The sequence below is a fragment of the Gossypium arboreum genome, chromosome 6 (assembly GCF_025698485.1).
Source record: "Gossypium arboreum isolate Shixiya-1 chromosome 6, ASM2569848v2, whole genome shotgun sequence".
Taxonomy (NCBI): Eukaryota; Viridiplantae; Streptophyta; class Magnoliopsida; order Malvales; family Malvaceae; genus Gossypium; species Gossypium arboreum.
In genome coordinates, this window is record NC_069075.1 from 8,487,907 (window position 1) to 8,510,041 (window position 22,135).

At 33.7% G+C, this 22,135-nt stretch overlaps 5 protein-coding genes and 1 non-coding gene across 8 annotated transcripts; 1 reads left to right on the forward strand and 5 right to left on the reverse strand.

The window, feature by feature from the left end:
* Nucleotides 1-1,164: 1,164 nt before the first annotated feature.
* LOC108486181 (probable sugar phosphate/phosphate translocator At3g11320) lies at nucleotides 1,165-4,080 on the forward strand. Its single transcript, XM_017790071.2, has 4 exons — nucleotides 1,165-2,026; nucleotides 2,770-2,873; nucleotides 3,004-3,232; nucleotides 3,599-4,080. The coding sequence occupies exons 1-4, from the start codon at nucleotides 1,586-1,588 to the stop codon at nucleotides 3,743-3,745; spliced, it is 921 nt and encodes a 306-aa protein (XP_017645560.1). The 5' UTR covers nucleotides 1,165-1,585; the 3' UTR covers nucleotides 3,746-4,080.
* Nucleotides 4,081-4,227: 147 nt separating this feature from the next.
* On the reverse strand, nucleotides 4,228-8,126 carry LOC108486183 (uncharacterized protein At2g39910). The gene is made up of 8 exons (XM_017790075.2): nucleotides 7,815-8,126; nucleotides 7,297-7,741; nucleotides 7,083-7,169; nucleotides 6,805-6,995; nucleotides 5,619-5,814; nucleotides 5,427-5,491; nucleotides 4,860-4,961; nucleotides 4,228-4,772 (listed from the first exon to the last, which is right to left on the reverse strand). The coding sequence occupies exons 1-8, from the start codon at nucleotides 7,853-7,855 to the stop codon at nucleotides 4,676-4,678; spliced, it is 1,224 nt and encodes a 407-aa protein (XP_017645564.1). The 5' UTR covers nucleotides 7,856-8,126; the 3' UTR covers nucleotides 4,228-4,675.
* Nucleotides 8,127-8,702: 576 nt separating this feature from the next.
* Nucleotides 8,703-11,807, reverse strand: LOC108484418 (LIM domain-containing protein WLIM2b-like). Of its 2 annotated transcripts, XM_053029809.1 has the most exons (7): nucleotides 11,717-11,807; nucleotides 11,559-11,596; nucleotides 10,811-11,046; nucleotides 10,083-10,182; nucleotides 9,950-9,984; nucleotides 9,745-9,834; nucleotides 8,703-9,185 (listed from the first exon to the last, which is right to left on the reverse strand). In XM_053029809.1, exons 3-7 carry the CDS (start codon nucleotides 10,943-10,945, stop codon nucleotides 8,976-8,978), a joined length of 570 nt encoding a protein of 189 aa, XP_052885769.1. In that variant the 5' UTR covers nucleotides 10,946-11,046; nucleotides 11,559-11,596; nucleotides 11,717-11,807; the 3' UTR covers nucleotides 8,703-8,975. The 2 variants fall into 2 exon arrangements, with proteins under 2 accessions (XP_052885769.1, XP_017643682.1); XM_017788193.2 differs by having other exon boundaries at nucleotides 11,559-11,796.
* Nucleotides 11,808-13,466: 1,659 nt separating this feature from the next.
* TRNAR-CCU (transfer RNA arginine (anticodon CCU)) lies at nucleotides 13,467-13,539 on the reverse strand. Its single transcript has one exon. It is a non-coding gene; the product is annotated as a tRNA-Arg (tRNA).
* Nucleotides 13,540-14,014: 475 nt separating this feature from the next.
* On the reverse strand, nucleotides 14,015-16,275 carry LOC108486299 (coronatine-insensitive protein 1). Its single transcript, XM_017790270.2, is given in 6 exon segments — nucleotides 14,015-14,190; nucleotides 14,192-14,522; nucleotides 15,601-15,700; nucleotides 15,703-15,762; nucleotides 15,765-15,968; nucleotides 15,971-16,275. Coding segments are annotated over 6 exon segments (927 nt in total). The 5' UTR covers nucleotides 16,059-16,275; the 3' UTR covers nucleotides 14,015-14,046.
* Nucleotides 16,276-16,567: 292 nt separating this feature from the next.
* On the reverse strand, nucleotides 16,568-21,612 carry LOC108486298 (uncharacterized). 2 transcript variants are annotated; one of them, XM_053029590.1, is made up of 5 exons: nucleotides 21,447-21,612; nucleotides 20,914-21,323; nucleotides 20,636-20,751; nucleotides 18,441-18,684; nucleotides 16,568-18,087 (listed from the first exon to the last, which is right to left on the reverse strand). In XM_053029590.1, the coding sequence occupies exons 2-5, from the start codon at nucleotides 21,286-21,288 to the stop codon at nucleotides 16,747-16,749; spliced, it is 2,076 nt and encodes a 691-aa protein (XP_052885550.1). In that variant the 5' UTR covers nucleotides 21,289-21,323; nucleotides 21,447-21,612; the 3' UTR covers nucleotides 16,568-16,746. The 2 variants fall into 2 exon arrangements, with proteins under 2 accessions (XP_052885550.1, XP_017645758.1); XM_017790269.2 differs by having other exon boundaries at nucleotides 20,914-21,606.
* Between the last annotated feature and the right edge of the window lie 523 nt (nucleotides 21,613-22,135).

Sequence of the window (22,135 nt, forward strand, 5' to 3'; positions counted from 1 at the left end):
AATTATATTAAATTAAAAGTTTATATAATAAATTGTACATTTTTGTTTTTACTTTTCAAATACAATTACAATTATCATTGAAGGTACAAATGATACATGCATTCAATTTAATTATAGCACACGATTGAATCATGCGAGTAATATTCTAAATAATCTTTCACATCTATAATTATATCATAAAAAAATATTCTTACATTCTATAAACTAAACTTCCTCTCAAAGTCAAAGTTTGTACACAAAGAATATGAGATAACAAAACAAAATTCGTCCATGGTATACGTATCTATTGTGATCGAAAACTCACACATCATAAAATTTGAATATTCAAAAATCCAATACCTTTATCTTAATCAAGAATGCCAAGAGTTCATTAACCCTAATAAATACTTTTTTATACGATACTTAAATTAGTCATAAAATCTCTTCTCTCGTATATTGAAAAATAATATTCCTTTAAGCACCTTTAAACCCATATCTTCTTTATTTTTTAGGAATAAATATTAAAGTTATAAATGAACTTTGATTTTGTGTAATTTTATACACATAATTTTGATTTGATTTAATTTTTATAAATCACGAAGTACATTATCAAATTAGTACTATTTTATGTTAATATATTATATACACAAACAATTATATTAAATCCAATATGAAAATAAATGTATGTATTCATTTCTTTAAATGTGTACAACTAAATCAAAATTAAAATTTCATGTATACATATGAATCACGATTCAAATTTTATGTGTATAATTATATTAAATTAAAATTTATGTATCAAATTGCACGTTAAACTAAAATAATATATATTTGATATTTATTCTTTTTTTATATACAATATTCATAATAACAATAATATCAACAGAAGTAAAACATAATAAATACATTATAAATAAAGGCATGCATGTTGCAATTAACTTATGGATTAATCAATCAAGTCCATTTTTTTTTATGGAGATCACATTAACATTTGCCGGTTATTTTTTTAATTAAAAATTCAGTCCCTTTAGAAAATTTCAAACTTATTCCAAGTCTCCTTCTACCATCCATTCCCCACTACCACTTTGACCTTTCAAGCAAACCCAAACAAATGAAAACAAAAACAAAAATTACTTAGCCCTCATTGATTCAATCAATAAGCAATAACATATATATATATATATATATATATAAAAATAAATAAATAATAACACAAACGCGTTTACTTCCTCTCTTTTATAATCCTTTTATTAATCTCTCTTCGTTTTCTCAGAGAATTTTGCAGAGAGGCAGCCAATCCATAGCTATTTTCAAAACATTAAAGCTTTACTTTTTCTTTACTTAATTTTTTTTAGTTTAATTTTTAATTTTTCTTCTCTCTGGGTTTCACTGATATTGTAATGAGAAACTTGAATCAGATCCATGGGAGCTAGTTCCATCAAATCATCTCAAAAGAACCCATTTTTCACACGAAAAACACCCATAATTTCCCTAGCTCCACCCAGATCCATCTTCATATAATCCCAATTTCCTTTTCTATTAAAAACCCAGTTTTTTTCTTCACCCAAATTAAGACACCCAGATCCTCAAAACCCAAAAAGAAACCATGAAAAACCAATCGAAAATGTTCACGATCGGGCTAGTGTCAGCCTGGTACTCTTCCAACATAGGTGTCTTGTTGTTAAACAAGTATTTACTAAGCAATTACGGTTTCAAATACCCAATCTTCTTAACCATGTGTCACATGACAGCTTGTTCTTTGTTAAGCTACATCGCAATTGCATGGATGAAGATGGTTCCAATGCAGACCATTCGATCTAGGGTTCAGTTTTTCAAGATCACGACTTTGAGTTTAGTCTTTTGCGTGTCGGTTGTGTTTGGGAATATTTCTTTAAGGTATTTGCCGGTGAGTTTCAATCAGGCTGTCGGTGCTACGACACCGTTTTTCACTGCGGTTTTCGCTTACTTGATGACATTGAAGAGGGAAGGCTGGCTTACTTATATTACTCTAGTCCCTGTTGTTACTGGGGTTATCATTGCCAGTGGGGTATGTATTTTACTCCCTTTCTTTTTATTATTTTAAGCAAATTTTTAGCTTTCTTTGTGGAATGGGTTGGCTTTATTTTGTTGGTTTGATGTGATTGATTGAAGATTTGATTGGAAATTGGGTTTGTTTTACCATGTTGAAATTGATATTGGTTTATTTTGTAAATGGTAGCTTGTTTTAGAGGACTTATAGTTTGCTTTATTTTGTTCACAATTGGATTCTTTTTGCTATTGGAACTTGTGGAAATGCCCAACTTTTTAGCATAATTTGGATGTTTTGTCGATAACAATGACGATTGTTCGTGGATTGTATTTCATCTTTTGTTGGTTTCGAATGGATGATTAAGTCTTTAACTCTGATATGAAAACCTTGGTTGTTTATGGTTCATCAGTGTATATACTTTCTATTTCCTCATTTTCCCATGCATTTCACATATTGGATATGGGTGTATGTACAACACGTGAATATTTTTTTTAAAAGTATTTGGAGGTTGTTAGAGGATCCTATCCTCGTACCATGTTTGGATGCCTGTTCAATACAGGTGTTGGACGCCGATACTTGAAAAGAAAATGAAAAATCGAAGTACATAGCTGGAATTTTCCCCTCTATTTGATTTGAAATAACCCTTCAAATTTCTTCCATTTTACGTTTATAGATTTAAATTGTGTTCTGCATTAATCATGTTGTATTTCATTTGCTTAATCCGCTTTCGGATTCTTATTTTTCATTATTGTTGCATGTAGGGTGAACCGAGTTTCCATCTGTTTGGGTTTATCATGTGCATTTCAGCTACGGCTGCACGAGCTCTCAAGTCAGTTTTACAAGGAATTTTGCTTTCATCCGAAGGGTGAGGAATATTTATGCCTTGGCATTGACATTTATGGTTGATGGCATAATTTTTATTTTTTCCTTCTATTTGCTTTTGTTCAGAGACTAGGAATTGTCACTGAAAATTTCTTGTAATTCTATTTTTTTAGAGAGAAGCTGAATTCCATGAACCTCCTCCTTTACATGGCTCCGATAGCTGTCGTATTTCTACTTCCAGCAACACTCATTATGGAGGAAAATGTGGTGGGTATAACCCTTGCCCTTGCCCGAGATGATGTCAAGATCATATGGTATCTACTATTCAATTCAGCACTAGCATACTTTGTGAATTTGACCAACTTTTTGGTCACGAAACACACCAGCGCCCTAACTTTGCAGGTATGGCATGCGTCGGTTTTTTAGGAGTTTAACTACATTTCTTTCGCATCTTTTCTTTGAAAAATAAGGATGGATTCTTTAAATCTTTTATCTGATATGGAGTTAAATTAAAATTAAGTACATTTTTTTGATCTTTCAAACAAGATGGTGATTTAGAGGTCTTTAATGCTTCGAACTGTGATGATTATGATAGCTTGCATCTTTTAGTTGTTTATTACCATCATAGTTACTACAATGGTTACTTCTTTACGAAATCGAATTAACACAAGTACACTTATCACCTGTCGTCTTTCAGTTGTTCATATAACAAACACAGTTCCTAGTAAATGCAAGAGATATCACATACTGTGACATTTGTTCTTGCAGGTTCTAGGAAACGCAAAAGGAGCCGTAGCTGTTGTGGTTTCGATTTTAATTTTTAGAAATCCAGTTTCCGTTACTGGGATGCTTGGTTATACCCTCACGGTCTTCGGGGTTATACTCTACAGTGAAGCCAAGAAACGAAGCAAATGAGACATCATCCTGGGATTACGGTATTGGTTGTGATTGTGATATATTTTAGTGCAAGGATATCAACAATGTTCAAACAGGCAAAGTTTCGGTAGCATACAATGCTGCGTATTTTGCGCCATGGATTCCTATAAATTTCCCATGGAAACCTGGGAAGCTGCTTTTTCTTTTGTATCGGCAACAGCTGCGGGATTTTAGTAAAAAATTAGAGGAAATACCATTTTATGTTCGTTCTTTCAGGAGAAAAAAAAGTTGTAGAAATGGTCTTTATACATTGTTTAGATTTCCCATATTTCATTAATTAATGGAAAAGAAAACTCGTAAAATTTACCATTCTATTGTTTATCGTGTTAAATAGTCTTTGTACGTATGGAATTATGGATGTACGACCGTCATGCAATGCTAGTATGATGAGTATCCACAATCTGCATTATTAAACCTACCGCTTCCTACAAGTATGATGGACATGCAATGTGAGAATGTCATTTCGTTTCAGAAAAGTATTCATGTCATAACGATGGTCATTAAATGAGGATGATAAGAATCAATAATTTGTTGATCCTTTAAGTTCACAAAGTATTAAAAACTATGGTGATGTTTTTTTTTTCTTGCTCATATCAAAGGTTACATGTATGCATGTTATCACTAAGCATGATACCATTAAACCTACCATTTCCTATAACATCTTCACATCCTAAATCTTAAACACCGACCTCCAGAGATTTACACAAAAAAGGTTATGTACAAGTCTATGCCTTCGCTTCTTTGAGATTTAGTTTCATCAATTTCTATTACCTCTTTTGGCTTGACCTGGATCCCACATCATCTCCAACTTTATGGCTCAGTTTAATCATCGATTTCAATCGTCTCCGCCTTTGATTTTGTCTCCTCTACCTTTTAAGTTCACTTCCCTCTTTAGGCTTGACATCGGGTCTATTCTCTGCTTGCTGATAGATTACAAGCCAGGGAGGTCAAGTTGGGATCATCCTGGTGCTTGTTCCAGGCTCTTTCAAACTGTAGACCTTTGCATCTGCAATTACAAGGAACAAAACAAGGATTAGGGCCAGGGAAAGCAGATGGTTTAGAAAATGCTCATCATATTTTGACTGTGACTTACTGCTGAAGCATGATTAGTAGATTACGAATATCAGTTCGAATTTCTTCACGTGCCTTTCTCAGTGCTGCTTCTTTGAATAATACCACAAGTTCATCTAGCAATCTGAAAAATGGCGATGCAAACAAGGTTGAAAACCATTGAGAAAGAAGCCAGGAAGTGGCGTCAATAGAATAATACACAGTATTTAACTGGTGAATTTATAGAATCCTCGTCAAACTGGAGTTCACAACGAATGGTATGTTGAAGGAAGAGGACAATAACAGGGTTTGATAGAAACAATTTCAAACAAAGGATCAGAATGAGCTTATACGACTTTTATCAAGTCACAAAAAAAACTTCAAATGATTGAAATTCCAAAAATAAGACAGCATTAAGAAAATATCCATTTTATTTACTTTTTCTTTTATCATCTGAATCATCATTAAGCACCGTGTTATTAGAAGCTTCCTAACATGCCAATCAAAAATTATTTTTAGAAAAAACCAATATTTTGTTCCATTGAACAGTAAAACAACCCAAGTGTAAATCAAGTGCAAACCTGGGGTATAGTATAGGTACTTAGTTTACCTTTCAACGTATGGTGTATGCCGTAACCATGTTAACCGGACAGCTGTTTGAACTCGTTTGAGAACCTGTAGAACATTGAGAGTATAAAAGATAGATTCATTCCCAGTTCATTCCCCTAACTTCCCTAAGATGCCAGCACATGCTAATTACATATTAATTTGAAGCAGGAGCAAGAATATGCAATAATCTTACCAGTAAAATTGTTTCATCATCATCAACATGCATCCACTGGAAGAATAGTGGGAAAATACGCCTAATATGGGCTAATATTAGAAGGCCAATAGAATTGAAGATTGGCTCAATAAGTTTAAGCCAAGCAATACGTCGCTCCTTATTCCTTGGCTGCCGCTCCAAATGGCTCAACATCTCATTCAGCGTCTTCTCAAACCTATGTAAAAGGCAAATGAAAAATTAAAACTAAGTCCAGTACAACTGCAACTAAACTATGAAGCATATATGAGATGTGAATGAAGAAAAGCCAACTACAAGTATCAAGAAACAACAATCAAAAGCAGCAGAATGATGCTAAATTAACATTACAAGAGAAAGATCAGAAATTGATCAAAACTAGCAATAAATCTTCTGAAGTGAAAAGCAGTAGAACTTCATGACTAAGACCAAGCATATAGCCTCATTCCCGGACCCTAAAGTCCCTTCTTGCAACCCAATTGGTCAGTTGACACAACATAAACATTTTCATCCTAGTGCCCCAATTAAGACATTTGAGTCCACAATTATTCATTCCATCATTATCATGCATAAAATTTTCCCTGCCTATAAAATTATGTGAAGAGAAATTGTAACATATTAAGAGCTTGCTGAACTTATTCAATGAAAACAATCAAGCTGCTGAGGATAAAAACGAAACAAGTATACCACGTGATATGGAGATGATCTCGTATCATAAGAGCATACTAAAATCAACCAACTAATATAATTAAGAGAGGGGAAAAAACAAGTATTCCATGAGTTATGGAGATTATGTTGTGTCATAAGAGCACATAAAACTTTGTTAACAAACACAACCAAATGATAAAAGAAACAAAGAAAACAATTATACCGCAAGCTACAAGGATGATTAAGCATCATCAGAACATACTAAACTTAGTTAACAAACACAATCAAGAAGCTTAAGTGACGAAGAAAACAAGTATATACCCCAAGCCACTGATTATTTTGCTTCATATGAGCATGCTAAACTTAGTTAACAAGCACAATCAAGACACTAAATAGACAAAAGAAACACGATCAAAATGCTAAAGAGACAACGAAAATAACTATACACAAGCTACAGGAATTAACTTGAGTAATAAGAGCATACAGAACTTGGTTAATAAATACGATCAAGACGCTAAAGAGACAAAGAAGGCATGTATACCACAAACTACGGGGATTGTCTCTTTGAATACAAGTAACTAGTAGCACCGACATCTCCACAACATATTGCCATATCTCATCATCAGAAGCAATGTTCTGGCAGCAAGCATCAAGAATCACATCTCCATACGAATCAAGCTCCACTGCTTTCACATTTTTTGCTACATGTATAAAGCTAATCATCCCCTGCCCCTAAACATAATCCATGCCAAAATAATTTCAAGAGTTTATATCACTTAAATTTATATATCACAAAATTAAAATTACGAAGTCGCTTACTTTCACCTCCGGCGACCAGTGATCGAGACAAGTTAACGCACAAGGAACAACCAAAATTATCATTTTACCCAAATCTGGATATTCAATCTACAAAAAAAGGGTAAACATATAAACGCTAAAATTAAAAAAGAAAAAGAAAGAAAAAAAAAAGAAAGAAGAAAGAAGAAAGAAATATGTGAATATGAGAACATTAAATTTATAATTTGTTAAATACCTGAGAAACAAACCATCTAAATTGATAAGCAGCCAAAATGGCGAAACCTACGGGAGCCCTAGCTGACGCTGCGGAAAATTCGTCGGTTTCATCACTCTTGTCAATCGAGCTCTCCTTAATCCTGTACTTCAAAACTGGTAAGATTTCCAGCATTAATTCCCCCGCCAAATTTCTCTTCTCATGGCCAGGAAGGGAGTCGTTGTAAGCTTGCGAAAGGTCGGAAAAGGCGGTTTCCGCGGCGGTCGAAAGTTGGCTGGGGATCCATGTGAGAAGCTCGTGAGTGGAACAGCGAGAAGAGGAGAGTAATGCGCAAGCTAAGGCGAAGTCTTTTACTGGCGATTCAACTGAGAGTAGAGATTCGAGCGTTGATTTTACGGAGATTGTTGAGGTTTCTTGAGGAGTATATGGCGTTTTCGAGAGCGAGTCGAGGATTGGCTTCCTTAATCTGAAAAACAGTAACGGAAATGTTTAAATTAAATGAGAAAAAGAAAGCAAAGCGAGAAGAAAAGAGAGCTTACTGAGAGAGATGGCTATGGAGGTCGGGGAGTGAGTTCGACATTTCCAGAATGTGTTGAACTCGGGTTTGCTTTCGAATCGCGAGTTCGACGTAAATGCTTGAATCCGAGTTTTGGTGGTAGTTTTTATTCTCGAACTTTAAAAAATTATAAAATAATTATTAAAATATTCAATTAACAAACTCCAAACCATAATTCAACAATAAACATTGGAACTTTGTTCACACAAGTTGTAAGAAAATTTTTTCCAAGACTTCATGTCTCTTGCTTGATTTGATCTTGGATAGGAAGTTGAAAATCAATTTCCTCGAATCTTATTTCTGAAATGTTTGGTTTATCTTAAGCTAAAATGTAAAGTTTAGAAAAATATGACATGCTTTTTCTTTTTACCTAAATTTAATATTTTCTTTTTTTTATTAACCTTTTTCTTTTAGTTTTCTCGATGATTTGGAAAAATAAGTTTTCTAAGTGTAGAACTTTCATTTGTTTTATTTATTAATTTAGTATTTATTAACAGTATCAACACTAAGTACAATAATAATATTTAAATTGATAGTTTAAGTCGAGATATCACATTGAATATTTTCAACAAATATTACCACATTTTATGTGCATTATTTAAAAATGAACAATAAATTACTTCAATCTCTGTAAACTGTTAATAAATTTATATTTGATAACTTAAATGGACATTGAAAAATAGTGTTTCGATATACTAATAATAATGGATTTAAGTTGCTATATTGTTAAAAGTTACTCTATTCGTTCCACTTATGTCAATTAAATTTGTGAACCAAAATCTAAATAATTTTATTTTCTTAAATCAATTTAGATCTGATGTATATTATTCTAGTCATCGATAATATTGATTCATGATGATAGCTAACAGGGTTCTTTATTGCCAAGCAGTATATCTAACATTTTTATTACTTATAAAAATATTAATTCGGAAGGAGCCAAATTTGAATTGCAAAAAATTCTTGCACAGAGAGTCCTGTTACAACATTCACTTCTACTTAGATCAATCAAATACCAAAGCCTCAAACAAACGGAGAGAAACCCGAGTTCTTTCTTCCCGGTTCCCCTCCTGGGCATAAATCAAAGAAATCAATACGAAAACACACCGGCAAACATGGGAATAGACGAAGAACATGACATAGGTATTCAACCTTCAGGAACGGATGCAGCGGTACGCTTGATTGATGCAGATTTGATAAGATGATTGTAGCTTCCTTTCTCCTTGAAGAGCTGGGAAAAGTGATGTTTGCAGTACAAAATGCCTTCAAGTGCTGCATAATTTGATGGACTTAAAGAGCAGCCACTATGAGAGCACTTGAAACATGATTTGTGGTAAGACTGTCCTTCTACTGTTACCTGTCAAAAATACGGGACAAAGAACCCACATTTTAGCTTGGTGTATGGACGACTTGAGCACATTAATATGCATTTCAATAAAGTCCGAAGCAGATATAGTTACAGAAGTAGAGATTGGAATTTTCAAGACATTAGTTGTGAGAAAATCTCAAAAGTTTAACCTCCCTCTTCATAAAACCTTACTCCGAAATATATGATGGCTGAAGCATTGATAGAAACCATCGTCCACTATCACAATGCTTCAAGCTCTACAATAGTCGGACCATAACAAAACAAAGAATCACTTATAAAGTGACAACATTACTAATCCTATCAGAGCAGTTGATTACTTCAGATGGAACTTGGAGAACACAAAATCTAATTATACCTCTCGTTTGGAAGAGATGATCTTCCAAATGCATGAAAAATTACACATACTTATGTCGGACATATAGTCATATCTGGTACTCAAACCCAAGTCCGGGTAACAAAGGACAGACAACCCAAAATTAAAGTCTTGCAACTACAGAAAAGATACATTTCTCACAAAAATGACTTATTGGGATCTAGCAACTCTTACCTTCTCAAGTGGATATGCAGTTTTGCCACAAGTAGCACATTTTTCGACTGTCCCAGAAAACATGCTGGCAGCTTTGCTTGGTGATCTCGTCTGAAATTGAAACAAGTAATTCAGAATTAGCAAGAACATCCAATAACCTATCAAACCCTATTGTTACACAAATCGAATCATCAAACACATGCAGTTCATGCATCAGAAATTTTACCAGCTCGGGAGTTAACTTCTCAGCTGCCTTTGCAGCTGTTGACAATAAAATTAATGGCAAATTAAACTCACAAAACAAAACAACTAAGAAATCAAATAAGCGATTTTATCTGGCAAGATCAAAAGGAACATACACGATTGGAAATTCTTGTTGAAGTTACCCGTCTCCTTGAAGAGTTGCTCGAAATGAGGCTTGCAGTAAAGAACACCTTCCATTGAGGAGTAATTAGCCAACTGAATAACATACAAGACAAGATGCTAGGTTAGGAGCAGAAACTTCATTAAAATTCGATAAACAAAGTTGGTCAAAACATAATAGATTATGTCATCTGAGCCTCGAAAATTACATATTCTCTCTAAAGTGTATAAAATAGAAAATTCTTTTGTACTAAACCATAGTATGATAACAATAATGTCTAAAATCACTCAATACATATTTGAAGTACTCATATCAACATATTTGGAGATGATTATAGACCCATGACCCTCCAAATCTAGAGAAAAACATACCTATATCTAATACTCACACCCGAGTCCGAAGCAACATAACTAAAAGCTAATATTAAATGCAATAAATGGCAATAGATACAGCATATTCCATTTGCTTTAAACCTAGTCAATGTACAAAAACAAGCATGTTCACTATTTTTTCATCTATATCAACAAATGATTGAAAGTAATAATAGAGATATATGCTCATACCCAAATTCGAGTAACATAAGTAAAAGCTACTAAATGCAATAAATGGCAATAGATGCATCATATCCCATGGTCAATGTACAAAACAAGCATTGTCAACTATTTTTTCATCTATACCAACCAATAAGCAGAAAACTATCAAAAGCGATTAATAAAACGCAACCTTTAGTGTCCCTTTGCAATGACTGCACTTGAAGCAAGATTTATGGTAAGGAACTCCATCTGCAGACAAAAGTTCAACTGGATAAACAGTCTTCTCACAAGCCTTGCATTTCTGTTGGGTACCAATAAACGACATGGCTCGAATGTGCTTTGGATCAAAACAAATCGTACTGTTCTTTATCTAGTTCCACAGATCAACTTTAATTCGATTTCTTCTCTTATATTTGCCTATATTAACTGCTCAAAGATTTTAAGAAACAAACAACCAAAAACACAATTCAGAATCAAATTATGTCAAATTTACAACTTTAAATCAGTTTATTCTTCAGTAATTTTGCTCTAAAGGTAACATAAATTGCAATCGATAAAGCCACTATTGCCTAGCTAACGCTTCATATTTCTTAGCAATGTCTCAAAATCGCGTCCAATACATATTCGGATATGGGTATTCGGATACACATGCACCCGAATCTACGAGGCTAAACCTTTACATTAGTTTTTGCAGAGAATGCAATATATATATATATAACCTTAGACACTTGATAAACTTTAGTTCATTCTCATTTTATTATCCTAGCATCCTCAAAACCCCCGATCTGGGACTTAAAAATTAACAAGAAAAGAAAAGAACCAAGCAAAACCCAGTGAGTCGATCTAATTTGAGAAATAAATGATGAAATGATAGTAACATAAAGCAAACAAAAATGGGTTAAAATTGAAAGTTATAAGGGAAATTAAAAAGAATGTACCTTTGATAGAAGAAGAAGAAGAAGAAGAAGGCCTGGATCTATGAAAGAAAGAAGAAATAAACGTAAAATGAGAGTATAAAAAGGAGTGAAAAGGGCTTATGGGGTTTCAAAGACCAAAAATGAAGGGAGTGTAAAAGAGGAAGTGGGAGATTGTGTACTTTTTGCAGCGAACAGATGCTGTAGACGTGGATTATATGATGATGATGGTGGAGGAAGAGAGAGAATGTCGAAAGAGAGTGAATTTTATTTAATTTTTCGTATAACCTTAATTATTATTTTATATTTTATTTATGTATTTATTATTATAATATTGAATTGAAGGCATTAGCATCAATTGATTGTATAATGATTAAAATATTATTGTTTTATAAATTTAAATAATATTTAAATTATTAGGTCCAAAATTAATAAAGCAGTGCCACGTACAATTGCTTCAAACACTAGTGAAGAACAAAAAATCCTTATGTTCATGTAATTCGGTTTTTTATATTTGCTGTATAAGATACTATAGTAACAAAGAATAATTGAGAAAAATAATAAGAACAAATGAAAATGATTATACTTAGAAATATGCTTAATATTCTTATCTGCTTTACCAATTACAGTGATGATGTTAATATACATGAAATGAATAACTGCTCCTAACTAATTGTTTACTAGACTCAATAACAGATTGTTAACAAACTAACAGTCCCTAATCTCTAACACGCGGGGCCTTAGAGAGATAATTCACTATTTCAACACCACGTACAACAAGTGATCATAAGAACTAACACATACCAAATTAGCAATCTCACTTTCGAACCTAAATTCTAGATCACTATCACTTGAAAGCTTAGGATAAAAACCATGTGACTAATTTGATTACTTACAAAATGCATTCTAAAAAATAAGTAATACATAATAGAATAAGTGCTAAAATTATTCACACCTTTTTACCTCTACAAGTCTTTTAATATGTAAGAGAGTTGCTTGTTTAAAGTAAAAGGTCACTTACAATTAATCTTCAATATAACTAAGATAAGTGTTTAATTCTTCGGGATATGTTATCAATATATCTGATCTAATCCAATCTCTTAAAAAAGTCAATTTGCTTGATTCAATCCAACCCAATTTTCACGATAAGTTCATATAACAAGTTTGGGTATCATACAAAGGCTTGCACACATCCAAAATATCAACAAATATTATAGCCCAACGATTTTGTCACCAAAATTTGTCAATTTCATATATAACAAGTTATGAGGCTAAACAATGTTAAAATTAATGGCTATTGCTCATGACACTCCTCAAAATTGCCTCAACAATCTTCCCTTTTGACAATTATTTTATATAAAATCATAATAGAAGAAACATATATAACAATAAAAACAAATGCTCCCCTAAATAGCTCTCAATCAATCAAACTTAACAATAAAATAATTAAATGCATAAACAATCAACATAAAGCATCTACATAAGCCTTCTTCATCTTACTTTCCTTTTTTGTTCAAAATATTTGAACACACACCACGTAAATAAGATGTTTCAGTAAGGGGGCAATGGATGTTAACTTATCTACAATCTTACATGTAAGAGATGTAACTCGTGGAACAATAAATATTTTTATCATGAAATCTCGAGAGAGTAGAAATATTTTTATTTTGGTCTTCAAAAGTTATTGATAGTACATTTTTATCAATAAATAAATTAATTATTTGATGAATGGACTTAAATTTCGGAAATAACGTTTTATAATTATTGATAAATTGTATCATTAAAAAAATTGTTTATAAAAGGAGAACTTAATTTCAACCAAATTTAATGTTGAAACTCAGAAGGTAGTCTTCACCAATTTCATCAAAATCTCTGCAACTTTATTTCAATTCAAAACGTACTCATTCCATCCAAACCCAAAATGGAAATAAACGCGCCAGATAGGGGTCGAACCTATGACCTTCTGCTTAGGAAACAGACGCTCTATCCACTGAGCTACAGGCGCGGTGTTGATATTAAGGCCTATTTATATAATAATTCTACTATAAAAGTTAAATCTTTGTGTATCACGCAACTTTAACCAAATAGAATGTGATCTCCCAGAATTTTAAAAATTCAGACGCAACTCATATCCAATATTCAGCAGCTACTAAGAAAAAAAATTAATTCAATAGCTATTTTATGAAAAATTCTTTAAATTTTTATCAAACTACGTAAAATTCAATAATTTATGATTCATTTTAACTTTTTAAAATAATTTTCTCGCCTTCGTCCCTATTAAAATAGCTCATAAAATATAATATCTAAACCTAAAAATAAGCTAAAATAGTTTATAACCTACTTAATTTACTCATTCAATTAATTCTATGATTTTATTGATTAAGTTGGATAAATATTTATTTCAAAATAGTTACATCAATGGATTATTGAATTTCATAACTGAATCGACTAAGCTACTTAATAGGTATTATTTTTATTTATTTTAGATATATTTGTAAATATAAAATATTTTTTATATTTCAGAGCTTCTAAGTTGGGGACATCTTTGAATTAACAAGCAGTGGTCTTCCGTGTTGAGTAATGCATAGATGAGATCTAACTTTTTAAGCAATGATGCAAAAGGAAACACTACTGGCAGTTCATTGTTCCTGATATAAGTTTAGACCCAAACAGCACACTCTTGGGGGGAATGATACAGCAGCATACATTTCAGGCTCGTTGACAGAACTCCCACAAAATTCTTCTAAAACGGAAGCAGCACGAAAGAAACCTACAAGGTCTAAAATTTCAGCATCTCTAACCTTCACAGAGGCCAAGTATAGACAATTTCGGACAATAAGTTCAAGGTCTTCAAAACTCACTCTGACAAGATTGATCATGTAAAAGTTTAAAGTATCGAGAAATGAAATATTTATTGCAATCTCATGAAGCCATTGGCCATTTTTCTCAATAATCGAGCTCTCTTCCAGGAACAAGGTTCTTAATTGCCTGAGCAGACATACACAAATTATAAATCATAAACATGGAATCCAAAAACCATATGTTAACAAAGTGTGTAGAGCTCAAAAACAAACAGATCAATGATCTATAGCCGTATGCTGAGGAAAATAACATGTCGAAATTATTCCCACTAAGCATGAAAATCTTGTACAAGCACAAGCCAAGTAACAACAATATCAAATACCGCAAAAACTCAATCATTAGTCAATATAATACTTGCTTTCCAATGTGTAGCCAAAATGGTGCAAAATTAGATAAAATAAACAACTAGTTGCCGACATCCATAAAAGCCTATCTCTTAAGCCGAAATCAAGATGATTAAATAAAGTTAAAGAGTAACTAGCTAAGCCTTTTACCATATGAAATCTCAACTTGGACTAACTTAAATCAATCATTAATGGGTAGATCAAATAAACATGAGACCCTGCTGTAACCTCATAAAGCTTCATGAAATGGTATGGCAATATTATATGCAACTTCAAGCAGCATAAAGCATAAAACCAAAAGCAAATTTCGACCATTGCTCCTCCCTTGACTCGATTAGGTCTCTTCGTCCGAAAGTTTAAAGATGAAAACCGATTCAATTACATATGCAGAATTGAGGACAGCCATTTCTTCCCCACAAAATACATCAGTTTTTAATAATTCATATAGCTTTTCAGTCATATTCATTTCTACAAGACAACAAAGCAATTGACTGCTTAAAAGGCTGAGAAGAGAGAGATTCACCTCAACTTCAACAATTGAACATATATCGATACAAAAGAATACAGGTTTCATGAAACATAAACCTCACATATTTTCCCAAGAAACAAACACCAAGCCAATGTTTTTTTTCCCCTAGAGTAATCAACATAATTCAAGTTAACTAAACTGAGGTTTAACACCGAAGTAATTAGAATTGACTAAACCAACAATTATACTTAATTCCACTAAATTCAAGCCATATTTCCATTAAAACGACTCAAATTAACACTATCAAGCTTACAAATTTCAGAAAGAAACAAAAACCGTTGAATTACACAATAAAAGTTCAAATCAAATTAAAAATAAATTAGAATAATACCGGCACAAGCGACCAACGTGCAAGAGACCATCAGTAGAGAAACCAGAGCATTTATCAAGCTTCAAAGCCTGCAAAGCCCTCCCTCTAGACTTGGCCAAACTTCCAAATCTAAATCTTCAACAATCATCCTTCTGAAATGCACGGATTTCAAGCAATTGAAATCTCCACTATTTCCTTCACCCAAGGCGTCACGTGCCCTCCCCAATCTAAGGGTATCAAATTAAACATTGCCGCCCGAGGCTTTCCTTTCAATTTCAACGATTCCAAGTGCCGGAACGGCCGTAGCAACCGATCGGGACTCGTCGTGGAACAAAGCGAAATCGATATGTGCTTACGTGTCACTGCGTCGAGCTCGTACCAGCGCCGGAAACGAGGGAAATGGCATCGCGGTCTTTCGGGTTGTCGACGCACATCATCACCAAGTCCAAAACGACATTGGATAAACCGGTTTCTCCCATCCAAAAACTCAAATTGGATCTTCAAAAGAAAATCCGGAACTCTTTTTAAATCAAAACGAGAAACGGATTGAAAGAAATGGATCCGCCAGTAGGTACTAAAAATCGGGTCAGGTATGGATCGGGTTGAGAAGACAAGGTACAAGAAGAAGAAGATATAAAAGCTAGAAAAATGGACGGTAGAGTTTGAAAGGAGAGAGTAGATCAAATGGTGGATAACAAATTTATAAGCGGCCATCACAGTAGGAAATATTGATGAGATATTCATTCATACCACGTGTCATGATCCAATTAGACGTGTGATTAGATAAGTGTTACTTTTACCAATTGGATTAGTTTCCTGTCACAATGACAAGAATTATATTATATAAACAATATATATAAAAATATCGGAGTGAAAAATTGCAAGTGGAAAGAATAAGCACAGCATCAAAGTGGTGCTCCCAAAAAGATGTACATGAAGACTAGGGATCTGGACGGTGGTGGAAAATGCAGAAAAAGTGAAAAACCCATTCACATACTAACCAAACACACTAATAACAATAGTAAAATACTACAATAGAGCAAATCCCTAAAATGGGTAAAAGATTGGGACTCTAATTACAATTAAATTATGACAAAACTGCAGATGCATTTATCTACAATTTTTCATTTTCAAAGAAAAATAGAAGAAAGAAAAACATTAATTTATTTACTCAACTTTTTCTTCTCTCGAGCCTGAAAGTTTAGCACCATTACTGCTAGAACATGATTCATCCGAGCTGCTAGATCCCGTCAGCTTCTTCGTATCAGGATCGTCATGACTGTTGCTACTGCTACTACATTGTTTTATAATACTATCTACCACGGAGCTGGAAGTAAGTGTAACCAGACTAACGGCGGCAATGGCGCTAACATCTCTGGTTCCACTGTATAGACCCCGGCTTCCAGCAACAAAGATACCTTTTTTCTCATCAGCATTGGTTAGAACTGCTGGCAATACATCAATCAATGGAGGATTACTCTGTGTTGAACCACTGATGAGCAGCCTAAGTGTTTCTCTAGCACCCTTTTCAACCATGGTTTCGGTGTTGACAAGGTTTGCATGCAATGGAGGAATTGTTGTTGAAAGGGTGGGACCGGCACTAACCAAGTAACCTTGTCCTGAAGAGCAAACATCAATGACTGGAATATGAACAATGGGATCACAAATCAAAGGTGTGAAAGTTGGAATTTGTTGCGAACTTGCCATTGGCAATCGGACCAATGGTTCTGGGAGGAAAGCTGGAAAATCCAGTGAAGGGACATCAGCCAGATCGAGTGGTGGCGGCGGTTTCAACAAGCTGGAAGCACTATTCATTGGCAATATTGAAGAAAGTGGTGGAAGCTTAAGAGATTCAATTGACGAGGATGGAAGCTCAGAAGCAGCCGAGTGTTGTAGAGTAGATGATCCTGGGGGGCACCAACAATAATAAGGAGAAAAGACAGGCGATACTAAAGAAGTTTGAGATACGGAGCTAAGAGTTGGTGGTAAAGAAAGTTTTCCAAGTGATCCAAGGAAATTTGGAGTGAATGGACAGCTCTTCACATCCGGAAGCTTATTGGTTTCAGCTTGGTTGCCATCAGAGGAAACTTTTGAAACAGGTGAAGCAATTGTAAGGCTCTCAGCTTCCGAGAGATGGTTATCTCCACGCCGTCGTAACTTATCCCTTGTGTTGCTCCTTATACAAGACAAGTTTCGGGTCAAGCCCTCTTTGAAAGAACTTGATCTTGGACTTAAGCTACCTTGATAAAGTGCATTCACCTTGAGTACTTGACCGCTAGAGTGCCTGGACCGCAAGGATTTTGATGTTGATGAAGTTTGTCCGTTGTGCACATCGATAGTGTCAAGCACAGAATTGGGTGATGGTGGACCTGAATAACTTGCTTGTGTATTACTCACTGTGGATCCAAAAAGATATGCTCGAAGCTGAGTTGCAAAGCAGCCTAGTCGTGATTCACTGATTCCAGTTAATTCAGCAATTGATGGTTTTCTTTTGATCAAGTCCTTCACCTATCATGGAAAGAACATAATATTAGATTGCAATCACTTGACAAACAAAATCTCATAGTGAGGGTTTAAAAGAGTTCAATAAATTGCCTAGGTAACACTAAATCAATGTAAATATAATTTTTTTGTAGGTATGCACATCTACACACTATGTTACTCTGAACTTAATTATGACCGTTGGATGCAATATACATCTTACATGAGTATATTCAATTTCAAGCATTTATCTTTGGAGAGCCATATCTCCATGCTCATATCTGGATGTGTCAAAACAGGTATGCCACGAAAATGAAGAGAATGAGAAACATAGTCTTGTCAATGCATAAGGAAATTACTGATGAGAAAAGTACTAATACCTTTGAGAGTAATTCAATCCCAAGGAGCTTTGACTTCTCCGAGCACCAATAGTAAAAAACTTCGCCATCTGGGATCTTCACGAGGAAAGATCGTCCAGAATTGTCTGCTGGGATCTCATCAATGGAAATAGCAGCACATTGAGGTTTGTCACTCAAAGTGAACAGTCTCTCGGTTTGACCGTCATCCCCAACAAATGAAAGGCGCAAATCCGATGTAGGCAAGAGCGTAAGAATCAAATTTCCCCTGCATCAGTTCAAAAGGTTTCAGGAGGCACTTTAGACAAAGTAAAAATATATAATTCAAAACAGAAATTGTAAGATCAAGTTATAAGCATAAGTAACAAGTCTATTACATAACACCTTGCATGCAGCAAGCTGTAAGATTCAGCCATTTATATCATCCAAAAAGAAGCCTCTAATGGAAAAACTAAATGGAGATAAGATCTCAGGCAGTTAACCAAATAAGTAATTTTTTTAGGAATACAGCGGTTTTGGCAAGGACTGACATGTTTCTTCAATTCTTCATTTTGCCTAAAGTACCCATAAGTTTGGGCATAGGTGTGGGATAGACCTTCCAAGAATCCTCCAAAAACAAGAAAAACCTACAGGCCAGTCTTTACATTTCATGTATTTTCCAATAATATCATTTTATGTAATCTAAAACAATCTGTTTTATATCCTGTGAATGCCTTACACACCTCTTTTTACATAAACATAGACAAATTGAACAGCTATAATCTATTATCATAAATAACCTTCCAGAAATGGTCATTAATGACTAAAGAGAAAATCATAAACCACAAGGATGAGGCAATGTATAGTAAAAGAGTAACCGCGATATAATAGAAAATAACAAGGAAAATATACATATCAGATTCTACAAACTTTACAGCAAAACTGACAATTGACGGTTGACACAGACAAAGAATCATAACAACAATTCACACAATAAAATTAGCACTCAATCCTACTTATAATTGATTTATTAAATTTCAAACCTATATATATCCACAGAACGGCAGCAACAGCAGCAAACTATATAATATAGGAGATGAAACTACCTTTACTTCCTCACAATTCAGAGATCATTATAGAATACGCCCACTTTACCTACAAGTCAAAAGACATATTTATTTGGAAGCATGAACATGATGGCCAACAACAAACTAAAATAGAACCCAAAATTTTCTACACTCTATTAACCACTAAATACACCTTTCAGTCAAATCATATTCTAGGGTAATCCTGGCACTAAGGGAAAGTTTCCAACACAGGAAATGAATTAAAAAAGTTGCCAAACGAAAGCACTATTGAGAAAACTTATAATGTAGGGCTAGGATCCAGATATATGATCTTTTTAACAGTCAACAGTTATGCAAAACTATGCTTTGACCACCAGAAGCAATGTTAACAATCCAGAAAATCATGAAAATCAAACCAGTATGTACTTAACACAGTGCCAATAATATGATAAAACAATAAGACTACCTAGGCTTATGCATCAAAATGTAAATAATTGAAGAACACACAACACAATTAAGTAATAAACTAAGATATAAAGAGCACAATTATACATCAGTAATATGACCAAGTCCAAAGATCAAACAAAAAGTCAGTACTAAAAACAAGTCACTTCCAAATGCTAGCACATATAATCATATGAAAATGCATGGTACTAAACATAAGAGACACTGTGAAAGACCAGAAATTTTCTCAATTCCTGTTTATTTTTAAACGAGCTGCCTGTATGGGATGTTGAAATTATCGCCATATAACATAATACAATCAATTAATATCATCTTAATTCCCAAACCTTGACTACGGGGAAATTTTTAAGAGTTGTACCAGACAATGTAAGCTGCCAAAAACACTATATGCAATTAAAAGTGTACGAAAGACCAAATAAAAAGGAAGTCAGGAAGGCCATTAATGACACTGGTAATGAATGTGAATGGATCAATGGATCTAACAGAAAAAAGGTTCACTTCTGATTGTAACTATAAGTGGTCTCTAATATTCCAAACCAGTCACCACTTACCTAATTTGATAATTCCAAATTTAATAAGAAAAGAAAAGAGAACCAAAATGGTAAGTTTTTAGAGATTAATTACACCGCTAATGAACATGAATGATGGATCCAGGGCAGATGAATCTATGATAAATTAGAGACCTCATATCAATAAGAATTCAATTACCTTATAGCACAAGGGTGAAAATGAGTTCCTTGTTTGTTAATCTTCCCCACTCGAACTGAAACCAAAGGTATGCAAAAACACCTCGCCAGCATACCAACTTCCGATGGCTCAAAGTGCTGCAAATTTCATCGAAACAAAAAATATTACACACATAAAATAGACAAATTAAGACTCCGATATAAAAAAATAAAACATTTATAATAATTTCAGAAGAGAATTCGATTTAAAAAAAAATTGAAACAATTGTATCAATTGAAGTTCCAAGTTATCAAAGGTACCTGACTCAAATGAGCTAACAATCTATCCTCGGCGACGCCGTTTGAGGCGTTGACTTTCAACAAAGGCTTTAATCTCTCATCGGTTCGACAAGCGCCGATTAATTGCATATCTAAAGCTTGCAACCATTGAAGAACCCTATCTTCTCGATTGCTATGTTGAAGCAACAAATCTCCGTCGTTTTCATCAACAAATATGTCGGTTAATCTTTCCGTGAGTCCGATTTCATTCATTGTCTCACTGTTTTGTCTCGAAGCTGCTCCAGATCCACCGCTAGAGGAGGTCTCGATAACGCCGTCCGATGATGAATCCATCGATTCGTCGCCGTTTTGATCCACGTGATCATCAACAAATTCTCGGTTCCCAGAACTAGCCATCGATGATTTCAACCACAAATTTTAAAAAATGGAACCTTAAAAAATTTCGAATTGACAAATTATTGGATTTATGAAGGAATCTAATTTCGTGATTCGTTAAAAATTTCAAATTATTTTAGAATTAAAAGCGTGAAGATCGAGGAGATCGATTGGCTTACTTCGAGAGAGGCGTCGTTTTAGAGAGAGAGAAGGGAAATTATTAGAGAGAGAAAAAAATCTCCTTCACCAAAATTTAAAGGAAGAAAATGAAGATAAGAAAAACAAAATTTAACCTGGAAAGGGTTTTTATAAAGAAGAAAAAAAAGGAAAAATACAGGCGGACGTCAAGGTTTTTTATAGAATTCGGTTAATTGTTATTCGGTTTGAGTTCCGTGCTTTGATTGATTGGTTATTACTTATTCACTTATTTTATTTGTTAAAAATTCCACGTCCGCTTTTTATATAGTATTTCTTAGTTGTGTGGATCCCACAAGAAAAAGAAATGCCACGTCAGAGAGGGCTATGACAGCAATGATGACCTCACTTGTTAGCTGGATTCACTATTAAGTAATTAATTACTTATTTAACTTTGATTTACTTGCCATTAATTTTAATTTAATGTATAATAATTTAATTTAATGTAATTATATATGTAAAATTTTAATTTTAATTTAAATTTATATTTAAAATTTTAATTTAGATTTAATCATACACATTTAAATAAATAAATAAATTTATTTATTTTATATTAGATAAATAATATTATATGGATATGTGAATTCTAACATATTAAAATATTCTTATTCTATTTTTCACTTTTATGACACCTTTTGGAGCTGGTTTTATATAGAGGTGCTCATGGGTTGAT